Source organism: Lobosporangium transversale (genome assembly GCF_002105155.1).
Source record: "Lobosporangium transversale strain NRRL 3116 chromosome Unknown BCR41scaffold_1, whole genome shotgun sequence".
NCBI classification, from domain to species: domain Eukaryota; kingdom Fungi; phylum Mortierellomycota; class Mortierellomycetes; order Mortierellales; family Mortierellaceae; genus Lobosporangium; species Lobosporangium transversale.
In genome coordinates this window covers 1,752,591-1,768,171 of record NW_019028979.1, presented here as the reverse complement: position 1 = coordinate 1,768,171, position 15,581 = coordinate 1,752,591, and the positions used below count along the sequence as shown (strand labels likewise).

The 15,581-nt window shown below is 40.4% G+C and overlaps 5 protein-coding genes across 5 annotated transcripts; all 5 read right to left on the bottom strand.

Annotated features, from left to right (window-relative positions):
* Positions 1-8: 8 nt before the first annotated feature.
* BCR41DRAFT_344568 (ubiquitin-related domain-containing protein) lies at positions 9-834 on the bottom strand. Its single transcript, XM_022022541.1, has 3 exons — positions 711-834; positions 328-411; positions 9-199 (listed from the first exon to the last, which is right to left on the bottom strand). The coding sequence occupies exons 1-3, from the start codon at positions 764-766 to the stop codon at positions 118-120; spliced, it is 222 nt and encodes a 73-aa protein (XP_021886790.1). The 5' UTR covers positions 767-834; the 3' UTR covers positions 9-117.
* Positions 835-1,579: 745 nt separating this feature from the next.
* On the bottom strand, positions 1,580-3,199 carry BCR41DRAFT_344566 (ribosomal protein L37ae). Its single transcript, XM_022022540.1, has 3 exons — positions 3,117-3,199; positions 2,365-2,493; positions 1,580-1,850 (listed from the first exon to the last, which is right to left on the bottom strand). The coding sequence occupies exons 1-3, from the start codon at positions 3,117-3,119 to the stop codon at positions 1,704-1,706; spliced, it is 279 nt and encodes a 92-aa protein (XP_021886789.1). The 5' UTR covers positions 3,120-3,199; the 3' UTR covers positions 1,580-1,703.
* Positions 3,200-3,278: 79 nt separating this feature from the next.
* BCR41DRAFT_11801 (hypothetical protein) lies at positions 3,279-4,487 on the bottom strand. The gene is made up of 4 exons (XM_022019436.1): positions 4,156-4,487; positions 4,010-4,076; positions 3,452-3,573; positions 3,279-3,332 (listed from the first exon to the last, which is right to left on the bottom strand). The coding sequence occupies exons 1-3, from the start codon at positions 4,364-4,366 to the stop codon at positions 3,453-3,455; spliced, it is 399 nt and encodes a 132-aa protein (XP_021886788.1). The 5' UTR covers positions 4,367-4,487; the 3' UTR covers positions 3,279-3,332; position 3,452.
* Positions 4,488-11,229: 6,742 nt separating this feature from the next.
* Positions 11,230-12,186, bottom strand: BCR41DRAFT_366764 (hypothetical protein; the record flags this gene model as incomplete). Its single annotated transcript, XM_022026246.1, has 2 exons — positions 11,230-11,915; positions 12,174-12,186. The coding sequence occupies 2 exons, from the start codon at positions 12,184-12,186 to the stop codon at positions 11,230-11,232; spliced, it is 699 nt and encodes a 232-aa protein (XP_021886787.1).
* Positions 12,187-14,025: 1,839 nt separating this feature from the next.
* Positions 14,026-15,266, bottom strand: BCR41DRAFT_11584 (hypothetical protein). Its single transcript, XM_022019420.1, has 2 exons — positions 15,078-15,266; positions 14,026-14,978 (listed from the first exon to the last, which is right to left on the bottom strand). The coding sequence occupies exons 1-2, from the start codon at positions 15,085-15,087 to the stop codon at positions 14,251-14,253; spliced, it is 738 nt and encodes a 245-aa protein (XP_021886786.1). The 5' UTR covers positions 15,088-15,266; the 3' UTR covers positions 14,026-14,250.
* Between the last annotated feature and the right edge of the window lie 315 nt (positions 15,267-15,581).

Here is a 15,581-nt window from a genome sequence, read left to right as displayed (position 1 = left end):
AACATCCCCTCTAATCGAGATAATAAAAAGAGAAAAAGAATATCTTGTTCTCATAATTTTGTATTTTTTTTTAATTATTACATTATTCACAACAAGTCTTCTTTCCTTCCTAGTTGCTTAATTGTAGTACAATTCAATGTTCATTCCGTCGTGAATTTCATAGTCCTCCAAGGTAATGTGGTCTTTGTAAATGTTATACCTATTTTACACAAAATTATAACCAATGTTAGCAAGCAGGAAGTTTTTTTTTTCTTTTTTTCTTTTTTTTTTTTAAAAAAAAAAAAAAAAAAAAAAAAAAAAAGGACAATATAAGATACATAGACATACCATTTCTTCAAAATAATCTTCTCCCAGTTGGTTCCAGTCTGAGCGGCAATTAGTTTCTTGAGATCACCTACGGTATCATCAGGGCTATTTTTTTTTTTTTTTTTTTTTTTTTTTTTCAGGTTCAAGGAATAAAAAAGTTGGAGGGATTGAAATTAGTAAGAAAAGAAAGAAGATTAAAAAAAAAAAAAAAAAAAAAAAAGAGAGAGAGAAAAAGAGAATCCAAGTTTTGTCCACTGAATGTGATGCATGCAAGTTTTTATTTCTTCTTTTAGTGAAAGCATTGGTGATGGTGATGATGTGTTCTGGATAAATACACTTTAAAAATAACAATAACAATAATTGTGTTTGTGTGTGTGCATCCTGGTGTGTTGATGAATACATACTTGCACTTGACACGGACTTTCTTGCCGAGACGATCGTTGCAAACAACTTCAATCATGATTTTTTGAGAATTAAGAAAAGGGAAAAGGAAGTAAATGAAGCTTGAGAGAAATGTGTGAATGATAATGTAATAAGAAAAAAAAAAAAAATCAATGTCATGCTCACACATCTTTCTTTTTTAGACTGCGCCACTTTGCTGTGGCTGTTATATCCAGTTGGTGGCAAATAACCTCTTTTGCTGATAAAGTTGGATTGATCACAATGGGCCGCCTCTTGCTCCAGCCCTCTGCTACCTTACGAGCATTATATCCTATCTAGCCACTTTTCCAAATTACTCTCTTTCTTCCAGGTTCTTTAAGTCTGTCAAAAAAAAAATCATTCAAGTCCGAAAGGAAATCTTCATCATCGACAATATGAGGCAATTGGCTTTATCTTTTTTTTTTTTTTTTTTTTTTTTTTTTGGCTACACCTCAACGTCGTCGTGCACTCAAAGAAGTGATGATATTAAGTAATACCTGCCAAATGACAGATCCTCTGTGGAAGCACACTCGGCCCTCGCACGATTGTATATACTGTCTTTAAATCTTCCTTCATAAGACCTGTCTATGGGAAAATATTCATATCAGCAAATTAGCTTTCATTGATTACCCCAGCTCCCTTGGAGATGTCCCAGACGTGATATCCTTGTCAATATTGCCAAACACATTTTATATCCAGTTGAGCAAATCGCATTCAGAACATAAAAAAAAGGATATCTGCAACAAACTATTATGTAGTATTTCATTGCTTCTCGAGTACCAGTTGCAGTATATACATGTAACAAAGTTGGTCTTCCGAATTCATCATATTCCAGAATTTTTTTTTTTTTTTTTTTTTTTTGAGTTTTTATTGCAATGACTGCTCATAGCTCACTGGTAATGTAAATAGATGCCAAGTAGAACCAGATGCAATCGAGATGGTTGGGAGGGGACAAGAAATGGAGACAACTCTTTTGTTTAAACCTCCATGATCTCGCGAAGACGGCGGGTGGTGGAGCGGACAGTGGCAGCAGCAGTTGTAGACAAAGTCCAAGCACCACCAGCCATGGTCTTCTTGCATCCACGGCACTTCCAGATTCCTACAGCCTGACGCTTAACGGCATCCTAAATCATCAATATTTTGGTATAGAAAAAAAAAAAAAAAAAAAAAAAAAAAAGTCCGTCTTATAGTGAGTGACGACTGAAAATAGATTTTTTCGTATGATGAATTGACTATTGTCTTTATGTATATCCTGTTAAAAGAAAAAGAATGATTCTTCGAGCTGTATTTTGGTTGGAAAAAATAAAAAACAAAAAAAAAAGTCGTTCATTGCTGGAAGAGAAAAATAAAAATCATCCTGTATATGCCGTCCCTTAACTTCCTAGAACTATTCCTTTCCCCCTGCAATGCTTATAGAAAATTGATCAGATTCATTGTATCTTGGTGTTGATTTTGTAGGAAAACAAGCCTTTTTCCATGTCCATGCCACTTGCTGTCCCATTTTCTTTTGTAGCTATTTTTTTTTTTTTTTTTTTTTTTTTTTCCTTTTGATCTTCCTGCCTTGTAAATTACAAAATACCATTGATCCAAACATGACAAAAAACATGAATTTTTTTTATAGAAAAACAAAAGACTTACACGACCACAGAAAGTGCAAGTGTACTTGCTGTGCTGGGTGATTTCCATCTTCTTGACCTGCTTACGGAGGGAGGCACCATAACGGACACCGTATTTACCAACAACTCCGACCTTTTTAGTGCGCTTAGCCTAACAATATTCGATTCGAAGTCAAAAAAAAGATAACGATGATGTTAGAAATCCGTGATGAATCCTTGATGTCTTTTTTTTTTTCTTCTTGTTCTTTAAAGCTGCTTTTGATCCCGACAATGAAGTTTCTAAAGATTTTGAGAATGTGTTGTCATTAAAGCCCAAAAGTGGTGAAATCGCTGCTTTCTCAAATCGTTTCTTTAGCTTTAGACTTCTATAACATCCAGACTTTGCATTCCCGAGAATTTGTTTGATTGAGGACGATGACGAATGAAATCCTTGATATTTGTTCAAAGATAAAGCTGACGTTGAGGATGGACGCTTGTCGATATATATATATATATAATTAATTGTGTTGGCATAAACCATCATTCCATGTATTTTCGCTAATTCATGCTGTCGCTCCAATGGTTATAAAGGAAGAGGGAAATTAATAAAAAAACATTGACGATTCAATTTCCCGGATTGACTAATGTCTTTGACCCTTTGCTCCCTTGCAAATATTGTCACGGAAATTATTGATATCCTTGATATTGTTGATATGTCTGAATGGATGAATGGATTGATTGAGGTTGATAGATGGATATATGCCTCAATTTTCTTTGCTGCCCACTTTGACTTGCCATCTTTGAAATATGGAGTAGAAATGAAAGGAGGCTTCAATAAAGTGGCGTACAGAGCATCTAATAGGAAAAATAAAAAAATTAAGGGTCACTACACCTTTTTTTTATCTGCTCCAAAGACTCTGTTTGAGATACAAACATTATAGATACTCTGCATACTTTGGACTCTCGTTCGTTTATAACCAGTAATCAGTAACTTACAAATATAATATATATCTATATAATATATATGTTTTATTAAAATTATGAATTTATAGAATGCGGAACTATTAAGGACATTTAAAGCTTTTCAGGCCTTTTTATTTCTATTTTTTTTTTTTTTTTTTTTTTTTTACTTTAGGCAATAAGCATGACAGCAGAAAGGAGCGCGGCGATGGTGGCGAGCCCCGGGAAAGCTAGCTGATTAGCACCACTATCGTTATCTTTGTTTGCTCCAGCAGGTTCAGTTGGAGAAGCGGTGGCAGGAGTAGTGGTTGTTGTAGTAGCATTGCCTCCGATCACATGCTTGTTCTTGTTGTACCACTCCAACTGAGCAGGATACTGGTTCGTATAAAGATCCAACTCAGCTTGAGGGCACTTGCCCATGCACATACCAGTTTTGGTCATGAACTCTATCGTGCTGGGAGAGCCACGCTCGAAAGTGAGAGCAAGGGATTGGATAAAGTAAGGAGACTTTGGATCTTCGGAATAGTTCGGGAACATGGCCTTGCCAACCTCGTTCGTACAAGCAGCAACACAGGGTCCGTTGGGCTGGAATGGATAATCCATGGGTGGGTTAGTACCGGGTGAGGCAGGGTTGTTGGGATCAACAGGGTTACCACCGTTACCGCCCTCTCCACCATTACCACCATCTCCACCACTGCCACCATCTCCACCGCCACCAGCGTTCTTATTGGCATTGTACCACTCCAACTGTGCAGGGTATTGCTGAGTGTAGAGATCCAACTCTGGCTGAGGACACTTGCCCATGCACATACCAGCCTTGGTCATGAACTCTTGAGTCTTGGGAGAGCCACGCTCGAAAGTGAGAGCAAGGGACTGGATAAAGTAAGGAGACTTTGGATCTTCGGAATAGTTCGGGAACATGGCCTTGCCAACCTCGTTCGTACAAGCAGCAACACAGGGTCCGTTGGGTTGGAATGGATAATCCATGGGTGGGTTAGTACCAGGGTTGTTGGGATCAGTAGGATTGGTGGGGGGATCAACTGGATCAGTTGGGTCGGTGGGGTCAGTAGGGTTGCCTCCGCCATTCTTGTTCTTATTGTACCATTCCAACTGAGCAGGATACTGTGCAGTGTAGAGGTCCAACTCTGGTGTAGGACATTTACCCATGCACATACCAGCCTTGGTCATGAACTCTTGTGTCTTGGCAGAACCGCGATCAAAAGTGTAGGCCAGCGATTGAAGGAAGTAGGGTGATTTTGGATCCTCAGAGTAGTTGGGGAACATAGCCTTTCCAACCTGGTTTGTGCAGGCAGAGACACATGGTCCGTTAGGCTTGAAAGGATAATTCAATGGAGGGTTAGTAGGGTTGGTGGGGTTGGTGGGGTTGGTGGGATTAGTAGGGGTGGGGTTGGTGGTACCGGGATCAGTGGGGTTGCCTCCACCGTTCTTGTTCTTATTGTACCACTCAAGCTGAGCGGGGTACTGTGCAGTGTAGAGATCCAACTCTGGTGTAGGGCATTTACCCATGCACATACCAGCCTTGGTCATAAACTCTTGCGTCTTGGCAGAACCACGATCAAAAGTGTAGGAGAGAGACTCGATGAAGTATGGTGACTTGGGGTCCTCAGAGTAGTTGGGGAACATCGCCTTACCGACCTGGTTAGTGCAAGTAGAGACACAGGGACCATTGGGCTGGAACGGGTAGTAAGGATCGGTGGGATTAGTGGGAGTTGGGGGCTGTGTCGTGACTACTGCAGCGGCAGTAGTAGTGGTAGTGGTAGTAGTGGTAGTTATAGTGGTGGTGGTAGTGGTGGTAGTAGTAGTGGTAGTAACGGCAGGCTTGTTAGCAAGGTACCAAGCTTTCTTTTCTGGATAAAGCGCAGTATAGCGGTCCAATTCTGGGGTGGGACATCTGCCCATGCACATGCCAGCCTTAGTCATGAAGGCCTGAGTCTTGGCAGTACCGCTGTCATACGAATATGAGAGGGATTCAATGAAGTAAGGGGACTCGGGATCCTCTGAATAGAAGGGGAACATGGAGAGACCAGCAGACTACGAATAAAAAAAATAAAAAAAATAAAAAAAGATGTTAGCTGTGAAGACATTTCATACCATCATAGATCCAAAGTACCAAAGTTATACGCACCACTGTGCATCCGCTAACGCAAAGACCCTCGGGAGGGAAAGGGAAATAGGGTGAAATGATGTCGGTTGGAAGTGGTGCAGCAGTCGTTGTAGTAGGGGCAATAGTGGTGGTTGTGGTGGCGGTGGTGGTAGTGACAGGACGAGGAGGTGGTGAGCTGTTCTTATTAGCATTATACCACTCCAGCTTAATGGGGTAGTTGTTGGTGTAGAGAGTCAACTCTGGTTCAGGACACTTGCCCATGCACATGCCAGCCTTGGTCATGAAATTTTGAGTCTTGGGCGAGTTGCGATCGAATGTATATGAGAGTGATTCGATAAAGTAAGGGCCATACTCATCAATATCGTTGTAGTTTGGAAAGAGAGACTTGCCAACGGTCTAATAAACACAATACATTAAACGGTTGGCGCAGAGAAGGATCATCAGTATATTTGCTTAGAGGGCATAGCATGACTATCACTTTCTTTCGTTTAGAGAAGAAGCAGCATAGCTAACTATATGAGAATATGAATTGAAAGAATGAACACATACATCAGTGCATGTTGCGACACATGGACCTTCAGGCGTAAAAGGAAAGTATGCGGATTGAGCGCTGGCGGACGCGGCCAGAGAGGCAGCGATGACGACGGCCGAAACGCGCATTGTGAATTAAGAAAAAGGGTAGATGACAGTAGGAACAATCAAGGAGACCAAAGAAAAAGAGAAAAGAAAAGAAAAAAAGTAAAAAGGTCCATATTTATTAAAAAAAAAACACGAAAATATATATGACCATGCATATACTTGGACTTCAAAGAGAGCGGACATGTAAGGGAAGCCTGTAAACATAATCAGATCTTTGTCCTTGGCGCCAAATGACGCAAAGTTTATTAATGTGAGTTCTCTTTTTTTTTTAAGAAGTTGACGAATAGTTTTTGCTTTTGTTTTTGTTTTTGTTTTTTTTTTTTTTTTTTTGCAAGGAATGGAGCGCAGTGAGTGAGTGGGTGTTGTCGAAAAGGATGTGCAACGCGTTGTGGAACAATGAACTAGTGAGCAACACGTCAGATTCGGTTCTCACAGGGAGTAATGAAATTCTAGAAGCGGGCCTTGACAGAGAGAATGCACCGCAACCGATGAGCTGTTTTCGCGAGTGAAAGTATAGAAGTAAGCAGGCTAAGTACATGTAGTATATTATTTATAATACATGTTAATACAAATATTATATATGTATTGTCCGATTTATTTATTCATTCAGTAATTTTTTAGAATAACTTTATGAAGAGCTGTGGCTTTGAATGAAGGTTATCAGATTAAAAATGTTAATGTAAAAGTAAAAGGCATACATTAAACATTACAAATAAATTAAACCGCACAACGATCCAATGCGTATCAATCTTCTTTTGCCTGTCGAATGCGGAGACGGATAAAAACGGAGGGTGCGAAAGGATGTGGTGGAGAGCACAGAAAGGATAGCCAAACCATCCAGAGTATCCAGAGTATCCGGATTGTGTACTGAATGTTTTGTTGAATTCTACATACATGTATATCAGAATAACAGATGCAAATACGTAATACATTCACTCTACACGGATGGGGTGGGGATTAAATAAAAACAACAACACTAATCAACAAAAAAAAAAAAAAAAGACTCCTTTGATCATATGAGCCATAAACGAGAAAAAAAAAAAAAAAAAAAAAAGTTAAATAAATACAAGATTCCAGTTGTCGGACCCATCTTGTATACGAATACAACGCGAGGAAGAGAGAAGAGATCGAATGCTGGCGGTGTGTGAATAGACAGTCTCTCTTTTTTTTTTTTTTTTTCTGCTCTCGTGTCCTTTGTTGTTCCTGTTGTTCCTGTTTGTGTTTGTTCTTGTTCCTGAGCTGAGCATTCCCATGTATTTTTGCATGTGTCCTTGAGGCGTAATAATAAACCCTTTTTAAACTCCGTGGACATCTGATAACAAAGGTTATCAGATCGAATTTCTAATGCAATAATGCAATGCAATGCAAGGCCATGCCATGCCACGCCATATTTTGTTTGTATACAAATATATACATTTCATCCCGAGATCTCTTATATATATATAATATATATTGTTATTATTGTTCTTCTTTTTTATTCTTTTTATTCTATAAAGCTACGCCAGAGTTCCAAATAAGTTCCGACAAAGAAAAAAACTTCATCTCATCTCGAGTCGACTCTCTCCCTTCCCCCTAATTTCCCATTGGATCCTCTCTGGATCCTCTCTGGATGCCTTTTTTTTTTTTTTTTTTTTTTTTTTTTTATATAATGCAAAAGATGCAATTGGGAGACATCGTCATTATTCAAGGTTTATTACGGTCAATATAGTTTGGTCCATAGAACTTTGGAACTCACCATGTATACTGTATATAGTTGTATCATTGATTTAAACAAAACAAAAAAAAAAAAAAAAATGGCCGTCATTTATATACATGTGTATATATATCATCTGTATCATTTGTAGATGGTTCATTGCATTCATCATGTTCCTTGAACAGCTTATCATTCGTTACTTTCTTTTATTTCTAAAGATCGACCTGCACACATGATCCGGTAACCACCTTTTTCTCCCTTTTGTTATGCTAAATCAGGCAATCCCGTTTTTTTTTTTTTTTTTTTTTTTTTTTTTTTTTTTTTAAAAAAAAAAAAAAGCCTGAGTGATTCTGAATTCTATTACGGTGAATGAATCTAAAAAAAAAAAAAGGTGTTTAATAGGTTATGGTCTTACAATACTTTGCAAGAGCCGTTCAGCTACCGATCTGGCAGCGATAGGAGAGTAAATTTGGAAAACATTATATATGTATATATATGTATAAGATGTTTCAAAGACATTCTCATTCTACTGGAACAATCACGTAGAAATTAGATGAGTTCCCACAAAAAAAAAAAAGAGAATTGTATATATATAATTACTGTACTCCTCTTCAGGTATATATGCACAAATGCACTGCGCTCTCATTCTGGTTAGTCTGTTTTGGAAAGTGTGTCATCAGGTCCCCACGAAGCTTGATGGCGCAAATGAAACCACAGATGGTTCTTCGTAGATGAAAATATGCGTACATATACATATATACATATGTATACATTCACATTACACTGCTTAGTAGACTGAAGACCCTATAGACTAGAACATGCCGAGTTTTTGGCAATCCAAGCATTAGTTACGGTGCTTTGACAAAGAATGCAGAGTGAGCGTTGGGAGTGATTCCTGAAGTGAGCGGTTCAAAGAGGGAAAGAACAGAAAATCTGATAAGCTGCAATTCTTTCAAAGGCTAAAGTTTTGAGCACATTAAATAAAAAATCTTATTGGATAGAAATCAGTAAATACAATGTTCATCCCTGCCCGGAGTTTCAATCTTCATCATTACTCATAACATGGCAGCATTAAACTGAATCCCTTGGCTGCTCCAGAAATCATTTTAATTATTGGTGGTTTTCTAGGTCAACAGGATCTCATTGAATTCGCGTCTCCAAGATTTTCCACAATATACTTGTCAAATTCGTATGGAGAAAGATCATTATTGATCATCCAAAGTGTTCCCACTGGCGAAGCACCGCAGAAACACAAGAGATATATTAAGGAACTTGAGTTTCGGTAATTCTTCCCAGAAGAATACATGTCATTGCAGAATTGTAGGTGTCTCCAATCCATTGTATATGGACACTATGATTCATCTCATCCGTATTAGATTTCCAACTTGATCAAGTCTCACTGTTCCACCATCACTAAATTTACAATCATCTGTTCAAGTCTACAAAAGATATGGGAGGCGCTGCTGGAATTCGCTCACCTTGAAGTCTTGAGCATTCGTAGAGTAGATAAATTTGGCGACGAAGTCAGTCTGTTCTTTCAAGTCTGTAAGAATGTTTCGAGCTTGGACTTCTTCGAAGTAAACATCGATCAGTTGCCTTCCAACTGTTTGAATGAAGGCAAGGATGAATACGTTTTCCCAAGTGTGAGGGCACTACGATTTCGAGATGTCCTAATACTCTGCCCTCCACGCCAGCACACATCATCGTATTGCCCTGGCGTGTTGACTAGGAGGAGTCCAAGGTTATACTCATTGCTATTTCACCGCTTTCGAAAAGTGGGATTTCCAAATTATCGAAGGCTGCGCTCAAGCAACAACGGAAATGTCTGATTTCTTCAGGGCAGCATTCCTTACTCATCATCCCTTCACAATGACAAATCTGTCAGATATATATATTTCAACCACAATAAAGGGCGAGGAAATGACAGTTCTTCTCAGACAGATGACCAAGGTAATATGCCTAGACATCGCGTCTTATCAATTCGGCTCACTCTCTATTCGAGAATTGCTGACAGAGGAACAAGAGATTGGGGATAATGGATGCGCAGTACGAAAAAAAGGGAGCGGAGGCTCTACGATACAATTGAGCTGCTGAGCTGCGATTTATATTGCCGAGGATGTGGTGCTGCTCAAGCGATCTTATCCAATTGCCCACGTCTGAAGAGGCTGTAGGGACCTCCAATTAAAGTGACAGAAATCGCTAATGGCACAGAGTGGGTTAAGACTGAGCTGCTTTACATGAATTTCAATCTTGAGGTTGATGATGATAAAGCGACTGTAGAAGGCATGGAAAAGGCACATATTGCGTATGAGCGGTTGCGAAGAGCAGCTCGGGAATTATCGCGGGCTTTAATAAGAGATTTTCATTTAACATTCAACTTGAGACAAAGGATAAGCTTGGATGAACTGACTAGCCTTAAGAGTCTGTATTCGTTAGTACTCAGATCTGATAAGATTGCAGCACATACAGGAGTATAGGAGGGCAGAAAAAAAAAGACTATAATCACTCTGTCTAGTCTTGGTGCGTAGGCGGAAGTAAATCCCTATCAGCTAATTAAAACACGAATTTCTAATTGTTATTAATTATCACTGCCTTGATGATCTATATGAAAGGTGTAGGCAACAAATGTAGCTCAAAGACCAAGAAGCTCCTCAACTTAGTCTTAAGCCACTTTTAGGAGGTCATTGAATCATGCAAGCAGAGCCTTCCTAGCATGGCTCATGAAGAGGCTTCAAAAACGTTGCTTGAATACATCAGCCGAGTGTGTATATCTACAGCTTGTAAGGGCTCTATGCCCACCATCATGGTCAAGCCATGGCGGCAGGAAGAGCCCATCGTTCATCGACAAGCTCTGAAAGCCCACAGTCCTTGACGCCGAGTATGTCGATTGTTATTACAGAATCATACTTGAGTTTTTCAATCCAAAACAGCTAGAGCTGTTATCATTCTGAGATTGACGATCTTACTTTTTTAGAAAGAACATAGAGAAAGTGAAAGTGGGAAAAGTTGATCTCAAAGGGAATAGTCCGCTGCAGAAGTGCGCTTTCTTGAGTAGCTGTTGGGGCTTACCATACCAGAATTTGCCAATTAACTTACTAAAGTCATGGATTGCAGCAACAAAAGAGGAAAAAAAAAAAAAAAAAAAAAAAAAAAAGAGATGAGGAAAAATGAGCTTCCTCCCTGCACTCTTTCTGTCTGTTTACACAAGCACGTTCTCTTATCTTTCCCTCGCGCATTTTCTTATAATCTTTGACCATTACCATTTGTCGGAACAAATTATGCGAACTTATTGGTCGCTATTAGTTCATTGCTGATTCTAGCCAGGAAGTTCGCAGATTGAAATTGACTTGCTGCTGAGAGCAAACCATGGCTTGCTTCTGGACTATTAATCTAAGTTTATTGTCTATATAGAGGTAAATGTGAAAGGTATTCTGGTATCATATGCATCATATAAAGTAGATGTCTATAGCTCACGCTATTAAACCTTCAGATTATGCTTCTACAATACGATCTGCATGGCCCTGTGCATGGTCATGAGCGAGGTTAGGCGTCCATTGAGGATCACGCCCCAAGTAAGGATACTGTTGAGGACTGCGTGGTGATAAGATAGTGTGGGGATTACGGTATGTGAGCTCATTCTTATGTTGTGGTTCGTCTTCACTTGACCTTTTAGGGTTGTCCATTTGCTTCACCTTCTTCGGCTCAATGAGTCCATGCTCTTCACCTGATGTTTGCTTTCGTCTTCTATAGATGAGGACAGCTACGATCAATGCTACCAAGACTAACCCTGCTACTGCTCCACCTGCTATGGCCCCAATATTAGTATTTGAAGCCTTAGTTGTAGGGACACCTGAAGATGTTGGGCCGGAAGAGGGTGTAGAAGATGGATGGTCGTCTGAGGAAGCCTTAAGCCACTCAAACTTGGTCAGATCAAACACAACGATCGAATCATATGGGTCGCTCGTCGGATCTTTTTCACCACCCCAGGCTACAAACCGATCACCAGCAAGGCCACAGGCAGCACTGGCCCGTGGTTCAGCTGCATTAGGACCCTTCCTCCACTCCCCCGAATTGAGATTGAGAACAAAGATTTCTGATGAAGGGATGTTAAAGCCTATAGGACCACTAGATGCAGGGGTGAGGCCTCCAAAGACAACAATCTTTGTACTATCCTCATCTAAAGATGGCGAGAAAATAAAAGTACTAATGAATAAATGATATACCGGGGAGCCGATATCCAAGAATTGTTCGAAATAGGGAAAACGTACTGATGGTCATGCAATTCCCCTCTCTCGTGGTAGGCATTTGTCCCTTTACAGACTAAAGGTATTGAATAGTAGGCCTTCATTTAATGAGACATCAATTTTCTGTTCTCCTGTTTTCATTTTTCAGTAAAAACAATAAGATTTGCAAAAAGCGATATTGAGGCACTTACAAAAGTTGACCATGAGTTTGAGTCGATCCGATATTCTGTAATGTATGCTACTGATGTAGTCTCTTTAAGTTTGAAGCCCCCCATAATGCTGTTCCTGTTACTGTTATAAGTAATACCGTCAAAGTTGCTCTCCTCCAGTAATGTGCCATTAGTGACAAGGCGGCCCTCCCATCCCCTTTCAAAGCTACTAAGCAGACACATGATACCGCCGTTGTCGGGAAAATTGTAAAATACTCCAGTTCGAGGGCTTATGGTAAGGCCCGATGTGGATAGACATCCATCTGGCGTTCGCACATGAATAGGACTCCACTTTGCACTCGTATCAGTAATACTGACTCGATAAGCTGTATTGGTAAGATACTCATTGAACATGTAAAGTGTTTGGTTGACGCCTACGCCATAAAACATCCGCTGGTCTCCAAATTTTCCGTAGTTGTGAGCAGTCCAAGCGGGAGCATCAAGAGGCCATGAAGCTGCGAGATCAAGAGAGAAAAATGGTCCGTCCCTAGTATCAAACGGCCCACCTTGGACAAAGAGTCTCGAACCAATTTGAACAAAGGGCACACGAGAATTTGCCTCAGGCCTTGTCTGAGCGCCAACAGTTGAAGCATGATAGGGGACCAAGAACAGAAATATATAAAAAAACAATGATACGGCTTGAGAGGAAACGATGGAAACAGAGTAGCAGGAAGCCATGATTCAGTCTTTGCTTTGTCAACAAATCAGCATCAACTGTGACATGAGAAAAGATGATAAGGAAACGAGAATCAAGAGAATGCATGAGCCATGACATGAGCCAAGTGCTCTTTGCTCATCCTTCTCATTGATTAGACTTTTCAATACAGCCACATTTCTCATCAAATGTCGACTTTTTATTTTTTTCATGTGCGGATGGATGGTCCTTCGTATTCTGGAGCAGGCTCTCCATGCGGATCCTAACCTAGAATAGTGATTTGCTGGGGATAACATGAGGTGTTGTCTATGAGCTGAGGACTATAAACTGGAGTTTTGTTTTTGCTTGACATCTTTCGTTTCAGTGATGTCGTTCTTCTGGTCCTTTTGCTTCCGTCATCTGATAAGCACCTCTGGAACGATCGCTATAACAGCGAAGGCTCCGACTACTCCCCCTACAATGGCTCCAATATCAATATCTGGAAATTTATTCTCCATTAGGGCTGAAAGCCCAGATGCCATTGAAGGTCCTCGAGACTCGGTTATATAGGTTTTGCGGGTAGCAGGTAACTCATTTGAACTTGGATAGATCAAATAGTAGCATCGATCCATCACCACTTGGATTATGTGGGTTCTGGTTAGCCCAGATTATGAACTGGTCCCCAACCAGAGCACAAGCAGGAAAGCTGCAAGGCGAGGTCGCATTAGGAGCCTTTCTACACTCTTTCGAATTAAGGTCTAGTACATGTAGTACAGGAGTAGGTGGTTCCGCCCACCCGGGAATGCCTCCAAAGACAGCAATCTTGGTCCCATTTGCATCCATCATTTACAAAGCACAAGGAAGTAGGAGTATAAAAGCACACTTATTAGAACTATTGTTCATGTGGGTTACATTCACAGATATGACATGAATGAAAGGACTAAGAATTATAGTAAAACAATGCCGATGGCCATGCAGTCTTGACGTCTAGTAGTTGGTACCTCTCCTATTACGTTCTAAAGGAAGGCATAGACAGGAGGCAGTGGGTTGGACAAAGTCAATAATCATACTGAATCTAGAAAGATGCTTTCCTGATCGTCTTATTAAAGACAGTAGAGGTTGAAATAAATGTAGTAGGCACTTACAAAAAATAACCATGAGTTGGCATCGATCGAGTATTCCAAAAGGTAACTCCAGTTTTAGTCCATTTTGCGCCTGTGCCCTGTCAGGAATGGTGCCCCGACATTGTTATAGACAACATCTTCGACGATTGCTTTCCCATATAAGCCATCAGGAACCTCTTTTGATCCACACATTCGTAACCCGATGTGAGTATTTTATAACTTATTGTAATACAGAAATGAAGGGGTATTTTATATACATGCATGAGTGTTTACAAAGTGGGGTGGAAATGTAGTTTTAGCGCTAAAGTTGTGTTCCATGAGTTACATTGGCAACAAACGACTCTTGAGGAATTTGGCCTTGATAGAGTGTCATAGGGGTCATTTCCTGAGGATTACGTCTCGTCATCAACTGTGGACCGCGAGTCGGATTTGAATTATAGTAGACATGCTCGGTCATACTATTTCGCAGGTATTCGGGCGCACAGGAATCATCGTATTGATTGAAGCCCTTCTCTTCAGGGACACTATATCCTTGGCTTTTCCCTCTGCGCCATCGTTTGTAGATGATCAAACCTGCAATAATAACTATCAAGGCCAAGGCTCCTACAGAACCGCCTATAATAGCTTCTTTATTGGTAGCCGAAGGCTCTCCTGTTTGAGTAGGTTGTGACTGAGTGGATGAAGGCGTTTGTGATCCAGTGATGGTCTGAGTCTGGGTTTGATGAGTTTGATTGTAAATTGGAGCTGTATAGGTGTTGGCCCATTCAAATTTCGTCAGATCGAACACAATGGGCGGTCCTGAGACAACCAGATTGTCATTATATCCGCCCCAAGCCAGGAACTGATCTCCTACAATGATGCATGCTGTGTAGCCGCGCTTAATAGCTGCGTTGGGTCCCTTTTTCCAAGACGATGTAGCAATATCTAGTACAAATAACTCTTCTGAAAAGGTGCTTTCGCTGGAGGAAGTTGAATTTGGAGCCAATGGGACACGACCTCCGAAAATAACAATCTTGCTATTATCCTCGGCTATTGATAAACCAAAAGACGATGAATGAACATGGCGCAAATATTAAAGCCGTCATTAGGGCTATCCGCCACCACTTCAAAAAAGAGGATACAACTTACTGATAGCCATACAGTGGTCGGATCTTATGCCTGGGATATCTCCATTCGTAAGCTAGAATAGTGTTTTGAATAGATTGTGAGTTGGTAAGAGATTTCCATGGATGCATATCTGAGGCTTTACTCAAGAGAGAGAGAGAAAGAGATTGAATATCCGATCCCTACAAAAGTTGACCAACGACTTAAATCAATAAAGTACTCTGTAAGAAAAGCGGTTGTGCCCTGTTGCCATTCCCCATGGTACCCGCCATGATACATAATGGAGTTTCGAGCACCGTTGTACACAGCTCCACCATAACCCAAAGTCGGTGAATTGGCAGGAGTGGATGGTAGCCAATTATATTTGGTCAGGTCGAATACATTCATGGAGTTTACTCCAGCAATGTAAACCCGCCCAGTTCTCGAATCAAGTACAGGACGAATTGCTGCAGAAAATATATCAGGGTGTTCAAGTGTGGCGACAGCCCACGTGGAATTGGGGTCGTTGACGTCGATACGATGAATACT

What these genes read in the sequence shown, in the direction of transcription:
- BCR41DRAFT_344568 (XM_022022541.1), bottom strand. Translation starts at nt 766, where the DNA reads ATGATTGAAGTTGTTTGCAACGATCGTCTCGGCAAGAAAGTCCGTGTC. An exon ending in AAAGTCCGTGTCAAGTGCAA is followed by an intron (nt 412 to 710) that starts GTATGTATTCAT and finishes AAAAAAAAATAG; the next exon opens with CCCTGATGATACCGTAGGTG. An exon ending in AAGATTATTTTGAAGAAATG is followed by an intron (nt 200 to 327) that starts GTATGTCTATGT and finishes TGTGTAAAATAG; the next exon opens with GTATAACATTTACAAAGACC.
- BCR41DRAFT_344566 (XM_022022540.1), bottom strand. An exon ending in CTTGCACTTTCTGTGGTCGT is followed by an intron (nt 1,851 to 2,364) that starts GTAAGTCTTTTG and finishes TTGATGATTTAG; the next exon opens with GATGCCGTTAAGCGTCAGGC.
- BCR41DRAFT_11801 (XM_022019436.1), bottom strand. Translation starts at nt 4,366, where the DNA reads ATGGCGGAGGCAACCCTACTGACCCCACCGACCCAACTGATCCAGTTG. An exon ending in AAGTCTCCTTACTTTATCCA is followed by an intron (nt 4,077 to 4,155) that starts GTCCCTTGCTCT and finishes TGCATGGGCAAG; the next exon opens with TGTCCTCAGCCAGAGTTGGA. An exon ending in GTTGGAGTGGTACAATGCCA is followed by an intron (nt 3,574 to 4,009) that starts ATAAGAACGCTG and finishes TACTCCTGCCAC; the next exon opens with CGCTTCTCCAACTGAACCTG.